Genomic DNA, 22,749 nt, shown 5'->3' on the forward strand with positions numbered 1-22,749 from the left:
GTAAGATAAAGAACATGATGTCATCTTGACGATGATTGAAAACGTAAAGAAGAAAGAAAGTAGCACCGCCATCATTAAGATGGTAAGAAAAAGGAAGATATAAAACAGATAAACTAAAAAAAAGAAACCGAACCAAATTTCAAAATTTTTATTTCTCTAATTTATAATTAAAAACTGCGTGCCGACATCTATTTCAACTCAAATTTTCGCTCAGGTTAAAAAAAAATTTGGTGGCCCACTTCACCTCCCTTCGTCTCCGCCAAATACAATTAAACTGAAATAAAAACACACTTCAGCGCCACACAAAATTTGAATCAAGTTATGTGAACTTTGGCGAAAGTTGTAAGATGTTCTTGACACACATTAAGAGTTCAAACGCAAGAGAAATTTCATGATCGGAAATCAAGTACCACCTCTTCTCACGCAAAGACAGAGATTACCTAGTTTAAAAACAAAATGTTGGAGAAAGACGACCGACAAACAACGCACATTCACTTGATACAGATAGACAAGAACGTGGAGGAAGAAAGATAGAGATATGTACAAATAGCAAGTGCCGATGGTGACTAGAAGTTCAATGTTATATAGCTTTCGGAAGAAAGTGCTACATCTGCATTCGCGTCGTATATGTTGTGCCATTAACACTCAAGTTTGAACTGGTGATAGTTTGCTGTTGTGGTCAGGAACTGTGAGTACTTTTTGATTTTTGACTTTTTTTCTTTGTTGATTAAAAATTTGACAATGTTCTTAAGAACCAAAAAATTTTTAGCAGTTTTTGATAATTACTGACATTGGCATTTTTTTTTTCAAAATTTAAGACGTTTTTTAATACTTTAAATTAATGTTCTGCAAGAATTTAGAATGTGGAAATCTTGACAGTAGAAATTTTAAAATTCGCTTTAATTTATGAAACTGAATCGGAATCTCTAGGAAACACTTTAGAAAGTACGACTTTTTTAAACTTCTAAAAGCAAGTTTAGAAATCTTCACGATTTTCAAAATAATTGCAATATTATCTATCCGCACTTTCGAAATTACTATTTTTGGACAATAATTTTCAAATGTGCGGAAAAATCGGAAGATGTTGGTACCATTGCTTGTGACGGTTTGAGGTCAAATTAAATCAAACTCGATTGAAATAAACGGACTAATTTCAGAATTTTTCACTATTAAAGCACGCTAAAAATTTTGGAAATTTTTAATCCTAAAAAAGTGAAAATTAAGGAATTTCCCATAAGCTCCCAAAAGTATGAAGCCAAAAGACAAATTTTATAATTTACAATTTTTTTTACTTCATTTATTTTTGTATCATATTTTAGGGTGGAAAAAAAATTTCAAAATTTGTAGTAATTTTGATCCTAGAAAAGGGAGTTTCCCACTTTTGACTTTGACGATTTTGTATGCCGATATCTAAAATTATAAAACAAAAAATACTAATTTTAAATTTTAATTTTTCCAGTTATTTTTATTCAAATAAGTACTTTCTTTATGACATTTGAAGAAGATTCCACTTTACGTCTAATTTACGTATCGTGTGTGCGTAAATCTAAAATATATAGCAATGGAAAAATTTTTAGAAATGTGTTTTCATTATTAGGACGATCTTATGTGAATTTAATTAATTTTAATTTTTAAAAATTTTACATTTCAATCTACAATTTTTTCAATTTTGATTCTATTGCTGTAAAAATTAAGAAGATTCCTACTTTAGGTTTTTTGATGTCAAATTAATAACACAAAAAACAGGTTTATAATTTTTAAAATTTTTGAATGTAAAAAAGTTATTTTTTTTTTGACATGTGATAAGATTTTCACATTTAATTAACTCATATAGTGTGCTAAAAACTAAATATATAGCATTAAAAAAAAATTTAACTTTAGGAACCAAAAATTTTCAAAATTTAATGTAATTTTTGAAAATATTATCTTACTCTTGTAAAATTTGAGGAGGTTTCTACTACATCTGATTTTGCGTGCTCATGTCCAAAATTATAAAACATACAAAAGAAAAATTTTTTAATTGTCAAAATTTTTCGAAATTTTTGTTTTAAAATATTTTCTCTATGTTTGGAAAGTTTCCATTTTAAACTTTGTTACTGTCTGTACAAAAAACAAAAATAGAGCCATAGAGACATATTTTATATATTTTCGTTATGGCGACGAACTAAAAATTGTCAAAAATTTTCATCAAAATCCGCAATTCTGGTAATTTTAATTCTGCATCAATAAAAATTTGTTAGTTGGCTACATTTGCTTTCTAATAAAATAAAACAAATGCAGAACCTCGTAGACGCAATAATTTGGAATGCTAAAAAATCAAAAAATTTTGAAAATTTTAACTCTTGATCTAGACACATTAAAAACAATAAAAAAACAGAAGATCTAAAACTTGCTTATTTTTCAACGTTTCTTTTATTAAAAGGTCAATTAAACTGTAATAATTTTAAAAATAATGACAATACTCCGATTCTTTCAAATGTTGATTTTTGGATTATTTAATTATTTTAGAAAATTTGGCGATTCCAATTTGGAGTTCAAAACTGCGGTGAAAAAAGTAAAATCTTTATGTTGAAAATCCTGGAATTGTCCGAAATTTTGATTTTTCAAGTTTAAAATTTGTTAGGCCAAAAAAATAAATTATTTTTCAAACTTTGATATTTGGGGTAACTGGTCATATACGTCAAATGAAACTTTGGAAATATTGGTAACCCTGTGATTCAGTGTTTATTTGACAGTTTGAGGTTATACTCAAAACGACCTGAAAAACAGAGTCACCAACATAAGAAAACACTGTTTTATTAATGTACGAAAAACTATGAAAATGTTTTAAACATTAGGGAAATTTAAAGATTATAAACTATAAATATTAGTATCATTAGAATTGACGTTTCTAGAAAATAAATTATTTTTTCAAAAAAAATAGACCAAAATTTTCAAAATTCTCCAATTCCTCGGATTTGAATTGTTCCAAATTTCGAAATGACACGACAAATCGTTCTATGACAGATTGAGGTTAAATTCAATTAATCAAAGTTGCCAACTTAAAAACTTCAATCAAAGATCCCCAAATTTTTCGTCTAAATTTCCTGTCCCAATTTTTCGACCTACTCAGCCTCCCAAAACCAATTTTGCGCATGAACTGATGTTCCACTGCTCCAAAAGTATTATCCGGTTTTTTACCACTCCAGCTGCGAAATGTTTGGCTACATCATTAGAGATACCTTGAAAAAATGCTCTTCGTCTTCGATAATGACTTTCCCTCCGACCGATTTTTCTTGTGACCTCCTTCGAAGGATTCAGTCAGAGTGTCGGATAAAAATGATGTTAAACGCTACGACTCGTCAATAGGAAGTAAGATCGACATACATTTTTTTTTTTGAAACTATGTCAATTAGGAACATATGGATAATAGTAATAATAAATTTACAGGGAATTATTGTTAATTTGAACGTTTCATTTAATATATTTGAATTCTCATAAAACCATTTTACTGTGTTTTAAATTACGTTCTGTTGTTTTAATTCTACAAATAACCATTAAAATTCTTTTTTGTTTTGATTGATTAGCAGGAAAATAGACAGTTAAAAATTTCAACCGACAATAAACGAACACTATCTAAATGAAACGTGACACTTTCTTTCACAGTTAACTGAGAACGGATGCACGCGACACATACAGTTGTTCCGAAAGTGTTGTAATCAGTGTACAATACTGTCTACTGAAAATAAATAACAACTTTCCGAACAACTTTTATAAATTAAATTTGATTTCATTTATACAGAGCGACTGATAAGTCTGAGAAATTTATGTACTCACTTCAAAGAGTTCTTTAAAAATTTGCCGCTTTCCTGAGATGATAGGCGTCTTCTAACTGACATTTGAATAATTCTAGTCGAACAGTTTTGAGTGGAATCTCATAGCTGTTATTACCTTTAGCAGCATCAGAGTTGTATGAAAATAGTAGAAAATGAAAGAAAGCCTGAGAGCTTGTAATGACATAATTGCTTCTTAGCATAGTTCGGTTCATGAGAGAACGAGGCGGCAAGTGATGATTTAATGTGGTAGTTTGTTTCTAACGCATTGTATTTTTGATATTCTAATTTGACTTACGAAATAAAAAATCTTAAGTTTTATATATTTATATGAAAAATTATTAAAAAAAATAATTTGTCTACTTTTTTTTAAATTGTCTATCAATTTTAATTACCAAGGTATGATCTTATATGCACTATTCAAAAACCGAAAGTACAGTAGACCTCCGATTATCCGAGCTAATGGGAACCAGTCTTTGCTCGGATAAAAAAAAACTCGGATAATGCGAAGACTGTTTGCAATAAAAAATGTTTCACAAAAAAATTGTTTTTATTTGTTGTTAAATTGACTAAAATTTCAAAACTTTTAGAAGTATGGCGGTTTTATTATCTTTTAACATTAACATTTAACACTTTGTACAATAAGATACGCATATTTATTTTATCATAAATCAATTAAAACTTTGAAAAGCGACAAATCAAAAATCAAAACTTTTTTGGAAAAATTTGTATTTTTGAATATATGTATAGTGTGTCTCAGATACATTGAGTTAATTTAAAGATAAAACTTTTTTTTCGTTTTTTTCGTTCATTTTTAAATATTTTGCTTCGCGTTACAAATTAGAAGTTGTTCATAATTAAATTTCAGTGTAAAGTTCACATTTCAAATTTTCAAAATTTTTCAAAATGTAAGTTACCAGTTTATGATTAATGTACTATTTATTTTTGTTTGGGAAAAGTTTTTAATGATTTTCTTTAGCGTTACCAGAAGCATCAAAATGCCTTTTGATAACTTTGACTTTTTGCAAAGGACTGTTGGGGTATTTTAGAAAGTTTAAAAAACATCCAAAAATAAAAATCTTAGGACTTCTTTAATTATTTCAATATGTATCTTAAATTCTTTGGATTTGTTGCATTCATTGAATTCTTTGGATTTTCTGGAAACCCGTGGATTTTTAATACTTTAAATCTAGAATTCGTTGGATTCTTTTAATTCCTTGGATACCTTAAATTTTTTGGTTCCAAAAAATGTTTCGATTTTTGACTCTTTGAATTTGTAAATTTTAGATTTTTTAAATTTCCAAATTTCTGTAAATATTTTGAATTCTTTAAAAAATTTAAATTCCTTGAATTTCTTGGATTTTTTTGTTTCTTAAAATTTTTCGATTTGGACTGGATACTTTCAATTTTTTGGATTCCTTAAACTTCTAAAACCCATTAGGTATATTTCTTGGGTTTCTTCAATACTAAATCCTCTTTGAATTCTCTTAATTTCTTCTATTTTTTAGACAATTGTAATTGTTCCAATTTTTTTCTTGGATCTTTTATACATATTTCTAAGCTTCTTTGAATTTTTTGGATTCTTAAATTCAAGGCATTCCTTGATATTTTTCGATTCCTTAAATTCTTAGGATTTTTTGGATTCTTTGAACTCTGGATTTTTTGGAATCCCGCGAAATTTCGTTTACTTTATTTCTATTTTTTAAATTCTTTAGATTACTTTATTGTTTTCAACACCTAAATTTCAAAGATTCAATGGATTTCTACTTTTTAAATTTATGGGTTAGTTTAGATTTTTTATTCCTTAAATTCTTTGGGTCCTTTGTTTCTCTTCAATTCTTTTGATTCCTATAGTTTTAATTTTCTTGCTTGGATTCTCAATATTTCTTGGATTTTGAATTTTTGCGATTTTTTTTTAATTTCTAATTCATTGTATTTTTTTAATTCTTAAATATTAATATTTTCCTCAAAATCTTGTAATCCGATCAATTCTTTTGATCTATTGGATTCCTAAAATTTCTGGATTTTTTTGGATTTCTCAGATTATGATTTTGAAATTCTTTGGTGTATATCTTCTGCATTTTGGATTCCTTCGATTTTTTTTTGATTATTTTATTTCTAAAATTTCCAATAAATGTTTAGTACTTTGGATTCTTTAATTTTTTTTTAAGTCATTCTAAGAAACATCAAAATATAATCAAAATTCTAAAAATCGACAACATTCACAATAATCTCAAACTGTTGTACCAAGACTAAAAATTGCACTAGTACCTAAAAATTTTCAAAATTTGCAAAAAGTCAAACTAAAAAATGAAAAAAAGATTTGAAAATCGTGACAAAACTAAAAGAGAGACAATTTTTTTTAACTTTACTACCACTAACCTAAAGCGGTCAAGATTTTTAATATTTCAAAATTTAAATTTTAGATTTTTTTCTTCCATCAATGTAATGTCAATTTCATTAGAATTTTTAATTTTTACAGAGCTTAAAACAAATTTAGAACTAAAATTTGTGAGAATTTAAAAAATATAGATATTTACGTAACAAGTGCGGAAAGTGCCGAATTTTGCACGAGTAGGATTGTAGATGCACGAGGTCACTTTCCGACAAGTAACGTTTTTTCAAAATTTTTCTAAAAGGTCGTACGAAAATTTTTTACCAAATTAGCAATATTTTCTTCATTTTTTTCCAGAGCAATGGCGCCTAATCTGACCAACTCCCTGTTCCTCGCTGAATCCAACTCAGCGGAACCGGTCCAGATCATCAGCAAACCTGGAGTCCAACCAGTCCCAGTCCGCCCTCAAACCAAAGCCGCCCCCCCAAAATACAGATGGCAAGTCGTCTGGAGAAACGTTTTAATTTTCATATATCTCCACGTAAGTGCCTTTTACGGCCTTTACTACCTTTTCGCTGCAGCCCAATGGAAATCCATCATTTGGGGTGAGTACCCACAACCCCAACTTATCAAGATTCTAACTCAATTGATTTTTAGGGTACATGGTGGCTCTGTATGCATCTTTGGGCGTCACTGTGGGTGCCCACAGACTTTGGGCTCACAGGTGCTATAAGGCTAAGTTTCCTTTGCGTTTTCTTCTGACTGTAGCCCAAACCACAGCTCTTCAGAATCACATCTACGAGTGGGTTCGGGACCATAGAGTCCATCATAAGTTCACTGATACTGATGCCGATCCGCATAACTCAAACAGAGGCTTCTTCTTCTCCCATATGGGTTGGTTGATGGTGAAGAAGCACAAGGACGTCTTTTTAAAAGGAAAAACCATTGATATGAGTGATTTAGAGGCGGATCCTCTTGTCAGATTCCAAAGAAAGTAAGTAGATACTCCAATAGAAAAAAATTTTGTTATGACTGATTGATTACACATGTTTTCACTGCATTCCTAACCCACTTTACCTAGTTTTTGTGAAATATTATTCGAGTTTAACTAGTTTCAAAAGCGCTGCTTTCTCTAATTATAAGTAGCGTTCGTGTTGAGTGTTAATTTTTCGAAGATTTAGCTTGATTTTAATTAAAATAAGCTGCGCTTAATTGCTTTTTAAGGCTGTTTAAAATAGTGGTGGTGATGACACTTTCTAATAATTTTAGTAAATTGTTGCAGTTTTGCATTGATTAAGTCAATCAGTCAATTAATCAATTAATTGCACTAATGAATTGGTTAATTAATAAATTAAGAAGAAACATGGTAAGGTAATGCCGCTTGAGGCTAACTCATTGACATAATTGCAATGTTGTCATATCAGACAAATATTTATATCTTATCGAATGTAATAAATTTTCCATTTAATTATACAAAGTGGTTCTTATAATAACGGAATACTAACGAATTAAAACTGCAACACAAAATACACATTCATAGACATTTATTTATACAAAACTGTAAATTTGAATAATTCTGTCAAATAAACGAAACAAATTGTTGCAAGTATTTGTGTTATTGTTCGGTAAATGCTCAATAAATGCTGTTGCAGCCGTTAGCCCTTCTACACGACGATAACCTGGTAGCACCCTTTAGAGCAAAATTTTAGGTGTTTAGAGACCATGTTAATAATAAACTAACCAAAAGAAAAAATGACTAGTGCATAGTGCTTGAACAGTCACAGGCATGCAAAAGTAGTCCAAGGAATCAAAATTCATAAATTGTACAAAGTGGATGCTCACCTACGTATACAGGGTGTCCGAGAACTCATGCCTAGCCGAAAACCGGGGATATCGGGAAAAGGTGTGAATGTGTAAATTGCTGAAAAAAAAGTTCCAGCTCCAACAGAAACTGAGAAAAGACATGACAAAGTTGACCAATCACAAGGCCGCGTGGAGATGGTCTGGAGGATACACTGGCGTGTTGCTAAGAAACCAGTTTAAATTTTCTCCTTTGAATTTTGTATGAACAATCTGGTCCACTATAAATTTCACTGACGTTAGAATGACAGGCTTCAATAAATCTAACTCATATTGAACTTAGTGTGCAGAAACGGCTCAGCGTACTTTAGAAATTGACTAGAGGGTTGAAGACTACTGGTTGACGAGCGTTGAATGACAAGAGACACACCTGGAGGACAACTGACACAGTGAAAATCTAAGTGGAGTGTGAAACGGCGTTTCTTTTGGTTTCCCTTGCTTGCTGGTTTCCTAGTTGGTGTTTGGTGGTAACAAATATCCTAAACGGTTCAGGAGTACTCGGCGGCAGAATGCCTCGAAATGCGTCTTATTTTTGAAGAGTGCCATCGAAATTAGTATTAACAGCAAGAACGTACCGCGGACGTTTTCCAGGTCGTGATTATTATCCGGACAACAAAACGATTCTTAGTGTTGTTTCTCGGGCTGGACACACTGATCAGTTATTATAACAGATCGGCGCGAAGTTGGTGGAGCACCAAGACAGGCCAGAACTGTTGAAAATGAAGAAGCCGTTTTAAAAGCGGTTGATGAACACTCCACGCAAAGTATCTGAACTGTGGCACGCCAGTTAGAAATCGGAAAATCTTCTGTACAAAAAATTCTCGCGACAGATCACCGGCACCCGTACCATGTCAAAGTTTGGTTAGAAGAGCTCATTTGTGTGTCCAAAATAATGGTGGTTTGTTCAAGCATTTGATTTAACCATTACATCATGTGCCTTGTTCTGTTTCTTGTTGTAATAAAAGGGTTCTTTTTAGAACCGTCATTGTGTGGTTTTTATCTGTCAAATTAACATTAGATGTCAGTTATAAAAATTTAGTGGACCAAATCAATTTTCCTTTTTAGGATTTAATTATGAAACCTAGCAACGTTAATATTATTTGTGCTTGAGCGTCTGGGATTGGTCAGTTTCGTTAAGCAATTTCTCAATTTTAATGCACATCAGAACAAAACAAATTGCATTTTTGGCGTCCTGATTGCTGTCGGCATCCGCCCTTTTTCGGCTAGGCGTGAGTTCTGGGACACCCTGCTTTTTTTTAGAAATATTTTGGTATTTAATGACAAATGGAGGATGTATTTTGTGTTGCGTTTCCAAATTGTTAGGGTCCCATTATTAGACGACTTACCAGTGAGTGTTAAGTGTCAAAATTGAATTTTAGTTTTGCATTATTTACATTTGCCCGCTTTTCTTGTGTAGTTCTTCTATTTAATTACCAATTTAACAGTGACAGCAATCATTGGGGTTTAATTTTCCATAGATAACTAGAAAGGAAGTTTATTTGAAAACTCTTTCCTTGAAATCGACGTTTTGATTATTTTTAATTCAAATAACGTCGGCTTAAATTGTTAAGTTGCTAAGTCCATTTTTGAACAAAATGCGTTTTCAATTTTATAAAATGGACAATACAATAGTACAGCATTGGATCTTTTGATGTGTTATGATTTCAGAATTAAGAAACATTCTATTTTCATTCCCCAAATTTTCAAATCCCAGATTTGACGACAAATATGTAAAAAATTAAGAATTTTTGACCTCGGTTAAAAAAGTTTGAAATAGACTTAGCGACTTAAGCCGACAATATGTCAATTTTTAATAACTTATTTCTATTATTGGCATACAACAGTATCTTAAAAACATGTGTCTTAGCTTGACATAAAATCATTAGTGCATGACAAATATTAAGACATACGCTCATTATAGCTAACTAAATGAAGTATTTAAAGAGTTAAAGAAAGGCTTTATTTGAACAAATTTATTTTTTTTTAAAACCGTCTAAATTATTTACAATTAAAAAACTGAAAAACTATCACCTTGACCAGCCTCGTTGATTTAACAAACTTCATTATTGACTGCGACATATTGCCACATATTCAATGTTAAATTCCCTTTTTTAGATTGGTTAAATATGTGATTTCTTTGATGCTTTCGGTTTTTTAATTTTTTGCAATTTTGGGTTTTTTCATATGTATATTCTAATCGACAAATTTTAATACTATACCTTCAAAATCCTCAGACTGATCTCTCAAATTTCTTTAGGTAGTTGAGTTTTTGAGGTTATTGAGCTTTTTAAGGTACTTTTTAAGGTCCCTTTAGCTTTTTTCGATTCTCTAGGTTGCTTAGGTTTTTTAATATTTGTTAGGTTTTCTAGATTCTTTGGAATCGTAGGTTTTTTTCATTTCTTTCAAGACCTTTAAGTTCTTTAGGTTTTCTAATATTTGTTAGATTCTCTATTATCGCCGAATTGTTAAATTCTTTCGTTTTTTATAGCCCTTAGGTTCTCTAGATTCTCTGGATGCTCTAGACTCTTTAGATTCTTAGATTTTTTCAATTGATTAGGTCATTTACGTTTTTAAACATTTATTAGGATTTATAGATTCTCTGGTTCTTTAGGTCCTTTAAATTCTTTAGGTTTTTTAGTTTCTTTAATTTTTTTAATATTCATAAGGTTTTCTCGATTCTTAGGTCCTATTGGTTTTTGAGTTGTTCGAATTGTTTAGTTTTGTAGGTTGCTAGATTCTTTCGTTTCTTTAGGTTCTTTTAGGTTGATTAGATCTATTGGAGATTTTTTGATTTTCTGGGTTCTATAGATTCTTTCGATTTTTAGGATTTTCAGGTTCTTTCAGTTTTTTAATATACATACAGTATGTCCCCGAATTGAGTCCACAAGAGAAAAAAAAACGTTATTTTTCATTTTACAAAAAAATGACAAAAGAATAATATTTTTTGTTTAATTTAAAATAAATAAATCTTTAATTAAAACTTTAATATTATCAAGCTGTGTTCTTAAAATCGAAAAAAACAAAAAAATAACAAAAAAATTTTAATTTTTAATTTTGCAAAAAATGTCAAAGGAATGAAATTTATTCCTTAACTCAAACCAATTTCCATTATTTGATTGACCCATTACCTGTTTTAGCACATAGTTCAATTCTACTCGTAATTCATTAAGACTGTTTCGAATTTCCTCAATTATGTTAAGAATGCAATTGCATTTCTTTTCCAATTTTTTAATACTTACACATTATTGGGTAAATTTTCCTAAAATATTTAACGCACTATTTGATATTGTAAATCCACAGCCTGCTATTATTTAAATACGATTACAAAATTAATAAAAAAAAATGAATTAATAAAAAAAAATGAAAAAATTAATTTTAAGAGTACAAACTAATAATTTTGAAATTTTAATGGCAGATTTATCTGTTTTCAAATAAGCAAAAAATAAGCAAGCATTTTTTTGTAAAATGGAAAATAAACTTTTTTTTCCCTCTTGTGAACTCAATCCGGAGACATACTGTACATTAGGTTTTGTAGATTTTCTGGCTTTAGATTCTTTAGATTCTTTAGATTCTTTAGATTCTTTAGATTCTTTGGATTCTTTGGATTCATTGGATTCTTTGGATTCTTTGGATTCTTTGGATTCTTTGGATTCTTTGGATTCTTTGGATTCTTTGGATTCTTTGGATTCTTTGGATTCATTGGATTCTTTAGATTCTTTAGATTCTTTAGATTCTTTAGATTCTTTAGATTCTTTAGATTCTTTAGATTCTTTAGATTCTTTAGATTCTTTAGATTCTTTAGATTCTTTAGATTCTTTAGATTCTTTAGATTCTTTAGATTCTTTAGATTCTTTAGATTCTTTAGATTCTTTAGATTCTTTAGATTCTTTAGATTCTTTAGATTCTTTAGATTCTTTAGATTCTTTAGATTCTTTAGATTCTTTAGATTCTTTAGATTCTTTAGATTCTTTAGATTCTTTAGATTCTTTAGATTCTTTAGATTCTTTAGATTCTTTAGATAGATAAACTGGAAAACAATAAAAACACAAATCGAAACAATACAGGAAACACAAAATATTAAAAAATCTAAAAATTTTAAAAATTTTAAAAATCTAATCAACAGTCTAAACGTTCGAACATAAATTGCCTTATTTTCAAAAACCTTGAAAACCATCAGAAACGAAGTTCTAAATTTTCATGATCAATCGTGCAAAAATTATTTGGGAATTCTAAATGATAATTTAGAAAAACCCAGTTAGCTTAAAAATAGCTCTAAACTTCGAAAATTTTGAGTATTTCAAAGATATTGATTTTGAATTCTCTTTTCCAGATATTACCTAATTCTTGCCCCCCTCTTCTGCTTCGTCATTCCCGCCGTGGTTCCCTGGTATTTCTGGAACGAAAGCTGGACCGTCTCCTGGAACACCGTCGCAATGTTCAGATACGTCCTGGTTCTCCACGGTACTTGGCTCGTGAACAGTGCCGCCCACATCTGGGGCTCTAAACCCTTCGACAAGTAAGTACCGAAATCAATTTCCAATCTCTTAGTACTACCATATAATAATTGTAGAAACATCAACGCCACCGAAAACCGCGCTGTTGCCTTCATCGCCTTCGGCGAAGGCTGGCACAACTACCACCACGTCTTTCCGTGGGACTACAAAGCGGCGGAGTTAGGAAACTACCGATTGAACTTCAGTACTTTAGTCCTGGACGTCATGGCAAAAATTGGGTGGGCGTACGATTTGAAAACAGTACCAGTTGATATGATCATGAAGCGCGCAAGAAGAACAGGAGATGGAAGTAAAAAACTTGCGAGGATTTTGGGGCATGAAGAGCATCATAATGATGAGGATAATGTCTGGGGATGGGGAGATAAAGATATGACGAAAGCCGACATGGATATGGCGGAAATACACAATCCGAAAGCTGCTTAGGTGTCAAGAGGGTTGTACTGGGTGACCATTTAAAAAAAAACAGACAGGCCGTGAGATTTTGATAACACTACATGTCAATTTTTGGTTTATTCAGTGTTATCAACTTGAAACAAAGCCATGGCCTACTTTTTTTAAATGATCGCACGGTGGTTGATTACTGTGATTGTTTAGTTGTTGTTACCTAGACTCGTAAGGTGTTATTTATTGATTTTGTTTTTGTTAAATTATAGTTTTATTATTAAATATTACAGAAATTTATTTTGGTTGAATTTTAAACGAAAAAAGCAACAACTGTTTTTTACACTATCAGTCATTATTTAGAGTAATTTTATAGGTAAACTGTTAGTTTCTAAACATTAGTTTAGGTAGAAATTAGATCCGCTGATTCAAATAACAAATGAAGATTTTGTGAAGTATATTTTGATAATAAAAACTATCCGCTTAGATACTGTTTTAATTCTGATTAAATTCGACTTGGATTGAAAACAAATTTGATTAAACGAAACGCAAAATATGATGTCTCAGATGAGGCATTGCATCTTTTTACTAGTTTGAAATCTAAAAATTTCAGAATTTTGAGTAAACCCAAAACCTCTGTGAAAATATCTAGACATCCTGAGAACTAAAAAACCTCCAATAATCCTGAACGTGTTGAAAATAATCATATTTTTTCACTAGTAGCTTGAGAACTGAGAAATTAAAATTCTTTTCTACAAGTTGATAAAGAAAAGCGTATTTTGGGTTGCCTATATTAAGCAAATTATTTAGTAGGAAAAGAATCAAACGTTATGACTACGTCTTAAAAAACAATTTTATTTTTATCGTTTTTTTTTTATTGTTGATCGTAGAAAAAGTATAGTCTGCTAGCTGATATTCTGCACTTGTGGGGCAAACCATCCACTCGTGCAGAATACAATTTATTCCAAACTCGTTACAGAAAATACTAATGCAAGATATTCCAGCAACGAGAAAGCATCAGAAGCAAATAAAAAACTTTTCAGAAAACAAAATTTCAAAAATTTCAAAAAAAATTTTTAAAATTTCTAGAAATGCTAAGAACCTCGTAAATTATAAATGCAAGAAAAAAGTTTAAAATAATGTTAAATCGAAATAATAGGGCAAGAGTCTGAAAAATTCAAAGAATCCATGCAATTCTGTTTAATTGAAAAATTGCAGTAAAGCGAAGATTTTGCCAAATTTAAACAAATCAAAAAAGAAAAGTAAACAAAGAATTACAAATAAAGATTAAAAAATTTAGAATTTATAGAATGTCAGATATCTAAGATATCTACATATACAGGGTGATTTTTAAAAAACGGCAGGCGTTGTAGAATTTTTATTTATAAACCGATTTCAAAAATTAGAAAAACAAATTAATTTACTATAAACTGATGATTTTAGAATGTTTCTAAATGTCTCAGTATCTTTTGGGCAATATTCAACTTTCTTATTTTAAATTGGCACCCATATTTTTTTTGCATAATTTGGAAGATATTAATTTTGTTAATTTAGAAATGTGTGATATGTTCTACTTTTACAAAAAAATATTTTTAAAAAAATTATTAAAATTGAAAAAAATAGGCAATAAAAGTTAATAAAATCTAGGTGCATAGTGTCAATTGTGCAATAATAAAAACGGGATGGCGTTTCAACAGTATTTTAATTAAATTAGGTACATGTTTTTTCTCATTTGTAATTATTATTGTCTTGTTAATCAATAATTTCAAAAAAGTTTGCCAATTCTTTCTGTTATTTGCTGATTTTTGACATTACAATAACGGTATTGTGTTATTTGACACCACGCACCTAAATTTTATTAAGTTTTATTGCCTAAATTTTTTCATTTTTAATAATTTTTTTAAAAATATTTTTTGTAAAAATAAACCATATTGCACATTTTTAAATCAAAAAAATTATTATCTTCTAAATTATGAAAAAAAAATATGGGTGTCAATTTAAAATAAGAAAGTACAATGTCGCCCAAAAAATACTAAGACATTTAGAAAAATTCTAAAATAATTAGTTTATCGTAAATTAAAAACCATTTAATTTGTTTTTAAATTTTTGAAAACCCTGTAGATATCTACATCTACTAAAGAAACAATCCTGAAAGAGAAGTCAGACTTAAAAATTTCGGATAATTTTAAATACATTTCGATAATCCGAACATCGCTGAACTAAATTTGTTTTTATTTCTTTAATCCAAACAAATTTTTAGAAAATCTAATATGAAGTTCTATAGATTTATATCAACTACTTTTTAACAAATTTTCGGTAATCTGAACAAACCTTAGTCTTAATTAATTCAAATTACCGAAGCTCTACTGTATCTTAAGAATCTATATGGGAAAATAAATGTTCAATTTTAAGAGTAAAGGCATTGAGGAATGATCAAAAAACTATAAAATTTTAAATGCAAAAACAACTTAAAAAAATAAAAAACAGACAATTTGAGATCAACAAAATCAAAATCTAGAACATGATATTTGACCTCAAACCGTCAAATAGACAAACCACTGACATACTGATATGGCAGGAATTTTAATATGTTAACCACAGGAAATGCTCTCAAATTTAAAAAATAATCATCTTTTTGTGTTTCCGCTCAATTAATTATTACAACACATTAAATTAAAAAATTCTGCCTAAAAAGGTTATAAATTGACAATTGGACCGTTACCTGAAAACCATGTCAAATTAATTTACAAAAAAGTGAGATATTACAGTAAAGTGGAACTTCCTATTGACCTATTATTACAACACGTTTTCACTTGTTTATGCAAATTAGCTAATCACGACATGATGTCATGATACTTGATAATTATGTCGTCGTTGAGTTCGATAGCTACATTCAATTTCATATCGCATTTATTTCTGAGAATCCACATTTTTTAGCCCCTCATTGTTAACTCAAAGTTTAAACGCATTGTGCTAGTTGTTCTGGTTCCAAAATTGTTACCTCTCAAAAATTCACATTTTAACTTTAACAATGTATCGTAAAAAGACTGCCGATTAAAAGCCATTGACACTTACCGTTCCGAAATCCTTACTGTCATCTGATATTTTGTTTTTTTGAGATTCAAAATTGTAGACGGCGCACATTTTGCTTCCCAAAATTGGTAAGTAGTGTGACCAATAATCCTGAAAAAAGAACGCCGATTAGAGAAACAGATTTGGTACTTCTCGCACATTTCATCATCACAGAACAATTGGAATAAATAAAAGTGGCTGTAGATTTCCAACAAATCACTCAATAATTGAAAAAACTTAATTTAGCTACAAGTTATTATCTAGTTGGTCCGCCATTTTTTGAACACCCTGTATGTATAACAAGTGCAGAAAGTGAGAAATTTTGTACAAGTGGAAGTGCAGATGTTACACAAATGCAAGAAAGACACGTTTTGACGAGTTATGTACATTATTTTTCCTACGCCCCTCCATGTCAAACAAACGAGTCTCGACAGAAGTCCAATTCTTATTTAAATTAAATATCCTTTTCTTACGACCCTCGCAGTTAAATGACCCCGAAAGTTGATATTTTCGTACGTCTATTTAAAAAAGTAAAAGTCATAAGGTAGAATATAGTGCATTCGTCAAAATGAACTTCTATACAGATTACATTTTTATGTGAGTCGCAATAGTATATTAAGAAACGCGTTTCATAATGAACATTTTGCCGCACGCACGTGTTAAAGTTAAAGTAGTAAGTGCGGCAAAATGCATTATGAACAAGTATCATACGCTATTTTTTCTATTTCGCCACATTTTAAACGAAAAAACTTGATTTAGAAATCTAGGGAAATTTAGGGTAGTTGGCAGTTGCAAAATGTTTGGGAAAAAAATTCGAAGTAGCCAAATCCAATTTCAGTCAGTTCGACAGGTGTGACGTTTTGAGGTTATCGGAGCGCAAGGGAGCCAAGGGAGCGAAGATGTTGATCAAGATCATGATGGTTCTCTTGCATCCAAAGAGTTTTTCTCCGATGAATTATTAAGCCAAGTACAACAAGAAATTATGATGTTTTGAGCGATTTATCATGGTTTATCAAAACCAAAATCTATATTGTCAATGTTGACGGCAGGTTGACGGTTTTCCCGCTGCAAATATAAGAAAAATAAATGCCCCTGGAAATATTGGCACGGGATTGGTCCATTACGACACCAAAATAAGTTCAAACGCGTATCGAAATATCTTCATTATGAACGCGAAATAGAAAAAAAAAATTATCAAACTGCATTACAAAATAAATGTTCTCTCATCTGTATGAAAACCAATAATGCGTTATTGTTATTGCTCGGTTTATCGAGATTTTAGCACAATTTAAATTAAATCCCAAAAATACCAAACACTCTGTACATATATATTCATTTATGTAATTAAATTTAGAATGTAAGAATGTACAGGGCTTCTATAAAAGAATATAACATTGTAAATGGCGTTTAAACCAAGTAAAAAAAAGACAGGCTGCCTTTCAGTTACATGAACTGTAAAGTCCGTTTTTTATTAAAAAACCACCAACACCGCACTCTCCCACCACTTTACAACCGGTGGTGACTTTTTGGTGATAAAATCAAATAGGTTAGCTGCCTAATTGAAAATTTGATTACACAAAAGGGCCTTTCAGGCTGTGCCGAGTCTTTTCACTATTAAATCCTTTAATTTGCAATCCAGCAGGCTGTAAAAGAAACGTTTTTAACGAAAACACTGCCTAATTTTCAGAAATGTCAAAAATTTGACAACTACTTTCTCACCAAAAATCTCCCTAGGCAACGTTGCCGGTTGTAATGCAGGGAAAGATTGCGGTGTTGTTGCGGACTTTACTAAACCAAGAAGCGCCAACTGTCAAAATTTGTTTGCAGTTGTCTCCACTCTTGTTGCATGTTTTTCTATCACTGGATCGAACCCTGTTTCTGTTTCCGTCAATTTGAGCTCAAAAATTAATTCTTCTGACTCTTTACGGATTTAAATTGCGTAATTTTTATATAAAATACTGTAAAATTGTTCTGTTTTAGAGGTTAGTGGCAAATAATGATTCTGGATTGCGTTTTCCAGAGCACACAGGATGTTATAATCTTTTATTGGCAGCCTGCATGACTGCAACAAAATTTTAATTATTATAAACTTTTTATTTTAAATGTGACACACTGTATATTTAAATTAGCTACTACGAATTTATTAAAATCAAAGTAATTACTGTAATGAGGATTATTATCGTTTTTATTCTAGACAAAAAAATTGTAATTCATCAAACGCTTCATTAACCTCAAACTTAGTCATAATTTGTTTTAATTATTTAATTAGAGATAGCTCATTGGGTGAATCAATTTAGTCCAAGTTTCTATTTGGAGCACACAGTTTGTCGTATTCTTGGTTGCAGAACCTCCAAAGAGAAACTTTTGAGTTTAGTATTTTATGTATCTAGTACGCAAAGTAAAGCTTTATCGAACCAGAATAGATATTTACGGACGAGCCATACATAATTTTCTGTCTAATATAAGTACTATTCACCTACACTTAACATTTTTTTAGTACGCTTGAGGTTCAGCAATTTTGGACAAAATTTTTACATCATTTTAAGAAAAACATACTTTTCTGTCAAAATGATTTCACACATCAAGGATTTATGTGACGTCACTTTTTTCAATTTTCGAGTCTCCTAAAAGATGGCGCTATCAATAGAATTGGTTTTCTTTAAAATGCCTCTGAGCGGTCCGTATAATCTGATTTTTTTGCCACATTGTCGCAGATTTTCCGCACTGATGGTCCAAAAATTGATGTTTAAGTGAACAATTCGCATTTGAATTTGACATCTGACACCGCCCAAATTTCCGTGATTATTTTGCATTCACTTTTAAATCAAACAAAGTACAATAAATAAAACTTTATTACCATCCCAACCCCGCAATAATTTAAAATAAATAAAAACATTTTACACATTTATTTACAATGTCTTCGTGTCACCTCCTCCTGTGATGCGGCTGTTTCTTCTTGTACCCATGATTTATATACACAACGTGTTCTTCTTTCTCCGTATCAAAAATATAACTCCTAACTAAAGCAAAGAACGCGGCATTGAAAGCCATTTGATTGACCATCGAAACGGTCATCACCACCATCTTCAGCCCCGGAAGAACCCAGGGAAGAATCCCCGCCATCAGGAGTCCAGGGACTATGGCGTAGGGCATTATTTTCTGCATCGACATCTTCATCTTCCTCTCACTTATTACATTATCTTTGGTATGCAAATTAATACTTAAATTCGTATCGTCGATTCGATCTAATCGCAGCTCCAACCACTCGCAGACATCGATTTTCCACGTCTTTTTCTTAAAGGCCGCGTCCACCACCGCCTCCAGTTCACTGAGGGACGCATTTAAATTGTCTTTCAATCGCTGTTGACTTACGTTAAACGTATGTTTGTTCACTTTATCACGCAAACAGTTCCGGAGATTCTCTTTGTTGGTCTGTTGGTAGTTCAAACAGTTGCTATTGCTCGTCTCACATGTTAAAGAGTTGAGAAAACACAAGAAAACTAAACACGTGACTATAAACTGGACATGGCCAGAAAGTGTGTGCATTCTGTTTGACTTCACATGAGGAAATGCGATGTTTACTCGCCGCGAAGAAATGACCTCGTTTCCTAGAAAAAGACAGACTTTGCGGACCTGTTTCACTCGGCTAAAAAATAACCTCCATGGTCAATCATTAAATGCGTAAACTCGTTAAAATTTGGGAATTATCTAATTCTAATGGAGAAAGTTGAAAAGTAGTCGCTAGGACGCTGGGAAAGTCAATCATTTTGGCATGAAATTCCAACTCTGGCACGCATTTTAAGATCCAAGAAAAAACGGACTTTATGGTTACACGGTGCTATAAACATTACTACTGGCGACATAAAGTAACGAACGTCGGTGATCATTTCTGTTTCACACGACCTGCTACTGAGCTGGAAATTTATTTTCTATGGAACAACAGAATCTGGAGAAGCGACATTGTTTCTAGGAACAATAAGACGTTTTCCGGGTTGGAATGTGGAAATCTCCACGGAGATTTTAGTATAATTTTATGTTTTAGGAGCAGTTTCTAGTTCTGTTGTCCCCAACGTGTGGCAAATCTTAATGTTTAGAAGAAGATTCTCAAAAAATTTACTCACGTGTCTAAAGATTTGAAGAAATCAAACCTGAAATTCTATACTTTGAGTCGGTTTATAGAAGCTAAGTTAAATCTTTAATTTCGATTAAATACTTAACATCATGTTAAAGAGACATGTAATCGTTTTCCCGCCAATCAAATGTCAGTAATCGACAAATTAGTTGTAAGATTAACTTAATTTTAATTAAGTTGTCGTGTAAACCGGTCCTATATATTGTATAACTAGTGCTAAAAACTGGATATTTCATGCGAATGTGACAAGTTTAATCACGAGAGTATAAAATATCCAATAATCACGTGTTATACACTACACTTTTTCGACGATCGCAGGCGTGGCCAATACAACAACAAAATACTTTTTGGTTTCTTCTAAAATTGAAAACTATATAAACATTGTCTGTTTCGTTCTTTAATTGATTAAGTTGGCACCATTAATCAACTGATCCAAATTAGAAATGTCACCAAATTTCATTGTCATAGCGTGAAAATTATCCAAATTACAGACATTCAAATAAAACGTTAAAACTTTTTGGTGAGTTCAAAATTAATTCTATCTAAAAATGTCTGTTTTGCTCGTTAATTAATTAACTTAACACAATTAATAAGCTAATAAAAATTAGTAATGTCACCAAATTATATTACCATATCGTGAAAATTACCCAAATTACAAACAACCAAACAAAATGTTGATATTTTTTGGCTCGTTCAAAATTAAAAAATATCTCAAAATTGTCTGCTAATCTCTATAATTAATTAATTTGACACACTATAAGAACTAATCAATATTAGTAACGTCACTAAATTTCATTGCTATGTCGTAAAAATTACCCAAATTACATACATCCAAGTAAAACGTTGAAAGTTTTTGGTCTGCTTAAAATTAAGAAACAATCTAAAAATTGGGTGTTTTGCTTTATCGTTACTTAATTTGGCTAAATTAAAAAGATGATTAAATATAGCATCGTTACTAAATTTCATTACTTTCTCGTGAAAACTACTCAAATTACAGACATCTAAATAAAATGCTGAAACTGTTTGGTCCGTTCAAAATTGAAAACTACCCAAAAATTGTTTGTTTCGCTCTATAATTATTATTAGTTATTTTAGTAGAATTACGAAACTAATCAAAATTAGTAACGTCATTTAAATTCATTGCAATATGGTAAAAATTACCCAAATTACAGACATCCAAATGAAACGTTAAAACTTTTTGGTGAGTTCAAAATTAAATCTGTCTAAAAATGTCTGTTTTGCTCGTTAATTAATTAACTTAACACAATTAATAAGCTGATAAAAATTAGTAATGTCACCAAATTATATTACCATATCGTGAAAATTACCCAAATTACAGACAACCAAACAAAATGATGATATTTTTTGGCTCGTTCGAAATTAAAAAATATCTCAAAATTGTCCGCTTCTCTCTATAATTAATTAATTTGACACACTTAAAGAACTAATCAATATTAGTAATGTCACTAAATTTCATTGCTATGTCGTAAAAATTACTCAAATTACAGACATCCAAGTAAAACGTTGAAATTTTTTGGTCCGCTTAAAATTAAGAAACAATCTAAAAATTGGCTGTTTCGCTTTATCGTTAATTAATTTGGCTAATTTAAAATGATGATTAAATATAGTATCGTTACCAAATTTCATTACTTTCTCGTAAAAACTACCCAAATTACAATCATCTAAATAAAATGTTGAAACTGTTTGGTCCGTTCTAAATTGAAAACTGTTTCGCTCTATAATTATTATTAATTTTTGGTAGAACAATAAAATTAGTAACGTCATTTAAATTCATTGCAATATCGTAAAAATTACCCAAATTTCAGGCATCCAAAGAAAATGTTGAAACTTTTTGGATCCTTCTAAAATTGAAAACTATTTTTAAATTAATTTGACGAAATTACTAAGCTAATCAAAATTAGTAACGTCCCTTAAATTCATTACCTTATCGTGAATATTATCCAAGTTACAGACTTCCAAATGAAACGTTTTAAATGTTAGGTCCGTTGAAAAATTGAAAACTAAAAAAATTTCTGTTTTGCTCTACAATTGACTAATTTGACGCAAATCATAAAATTAATTAAAATTAGTACGTCAAATAAAAATTTCGAAACTTTTTGATCCGCTCAAAATTAAAATCTATCTAAAAATTGTCTGTTTTGCTTTATAATTAATTAATTTGACATAATTACTATACTAATTAAAATTAAAAACGTCACTACATTTTATTGTCCATTTTTAAAAAAATCAAATCAAAATTAAAAGCTTAAAAACTTCTTAGCTTGAATAGTAAAACCTCAGATCTAAAGATTCTAAAACTTCAGACCTAAAATTTGCAAATCTGTAAATTTAAAATCTAAAAATTAAACTAGAAAATGCATCAAAATTTGAATAAACCTAAAAAACTTAAAAAAACAAAAGACGAAACTTCAAGGTTTAAAATGCAACAAATTTGATATGTTCAGAAAGTCGAAAAAGTAAGATATTTTCAAAACTATGATTTTCAAGATTTTCTTCGTCAAATTTTACAAAATTTGTACCTTGAAAGACAAATTTAGAAAATTTTTCATTTAAAATTAAGAAAACTTTTCTTGGTGTTAAAATTAACTAATTTTTTTAGAATCTATTTAAGACTTATACATT

The 22,749-nt window shown here is 30.3% G+C and overlaps 2 protein-coding genes across 2 annotated transcripts; one reads left to right on the forward strand and one right to left on the reverse strand.

Moving 5' to 3' along the window:
- Positions 1-582: 582 nt before the first annotated feature.
- On the forward strand, positions 583-13,160 carry LOC148176455 (acyl-CoA Delta-9 desaturase-like). The gene is made up of 5 exons (XM_088033551.1): positions 583-688; positions 6,505-6,752; positions 6,805-7,141; positions 12,338-12,523; positions 12,578-13,160. The coding sequence occupies exons 2-5, from the start codon at positions 6,509-6,511 to the stop codon at positions 12,942-12,944; spliced, it is 1,134 nt and encodes a 377-aa protein (XP_087889677.1). The 5' UTR covers positions 583-688; positions 6,505-6,508; the 3' UTR covers positions 12,945-13,160.
- Positions 13,161-18,845: 5,685 nt separating this feature from the next.
- Positions 18,846-19,541, reverse strand: LOC148176456 (uncharacterized). The gene has a single exon (XM_088034459.1). It carries the CDS (start codon positions 19,518-19,520, stop codon positions 18,900-18,902), a length of 621 nt encoding a protein of 206 aa, XP_087890585.1. The 5' UTR covers positions 19,521-19,541; the 3' UTR covers positions 18,846-18,899.
- Between the last annotated feature and the right edge of the window lie 3,208 nt (positions 19,542-22,749).

This window comes from Gnatocerus cornutus, chromosome 4 (genome assembly GCF_029298725.1).
Source record: "Gnatocerus cornutus isolate USDA-ARS CGAHR chromosome 4, icGnaCorn1.1, whole genome shotgun sequence".
Taxonomy (NCBI): Eukaryota; Metazoa; Arthropoda; class Insecta; order Coleoptera; family Tenebrionidae; genus Gnatocerus; species Gnatocerus cornutus.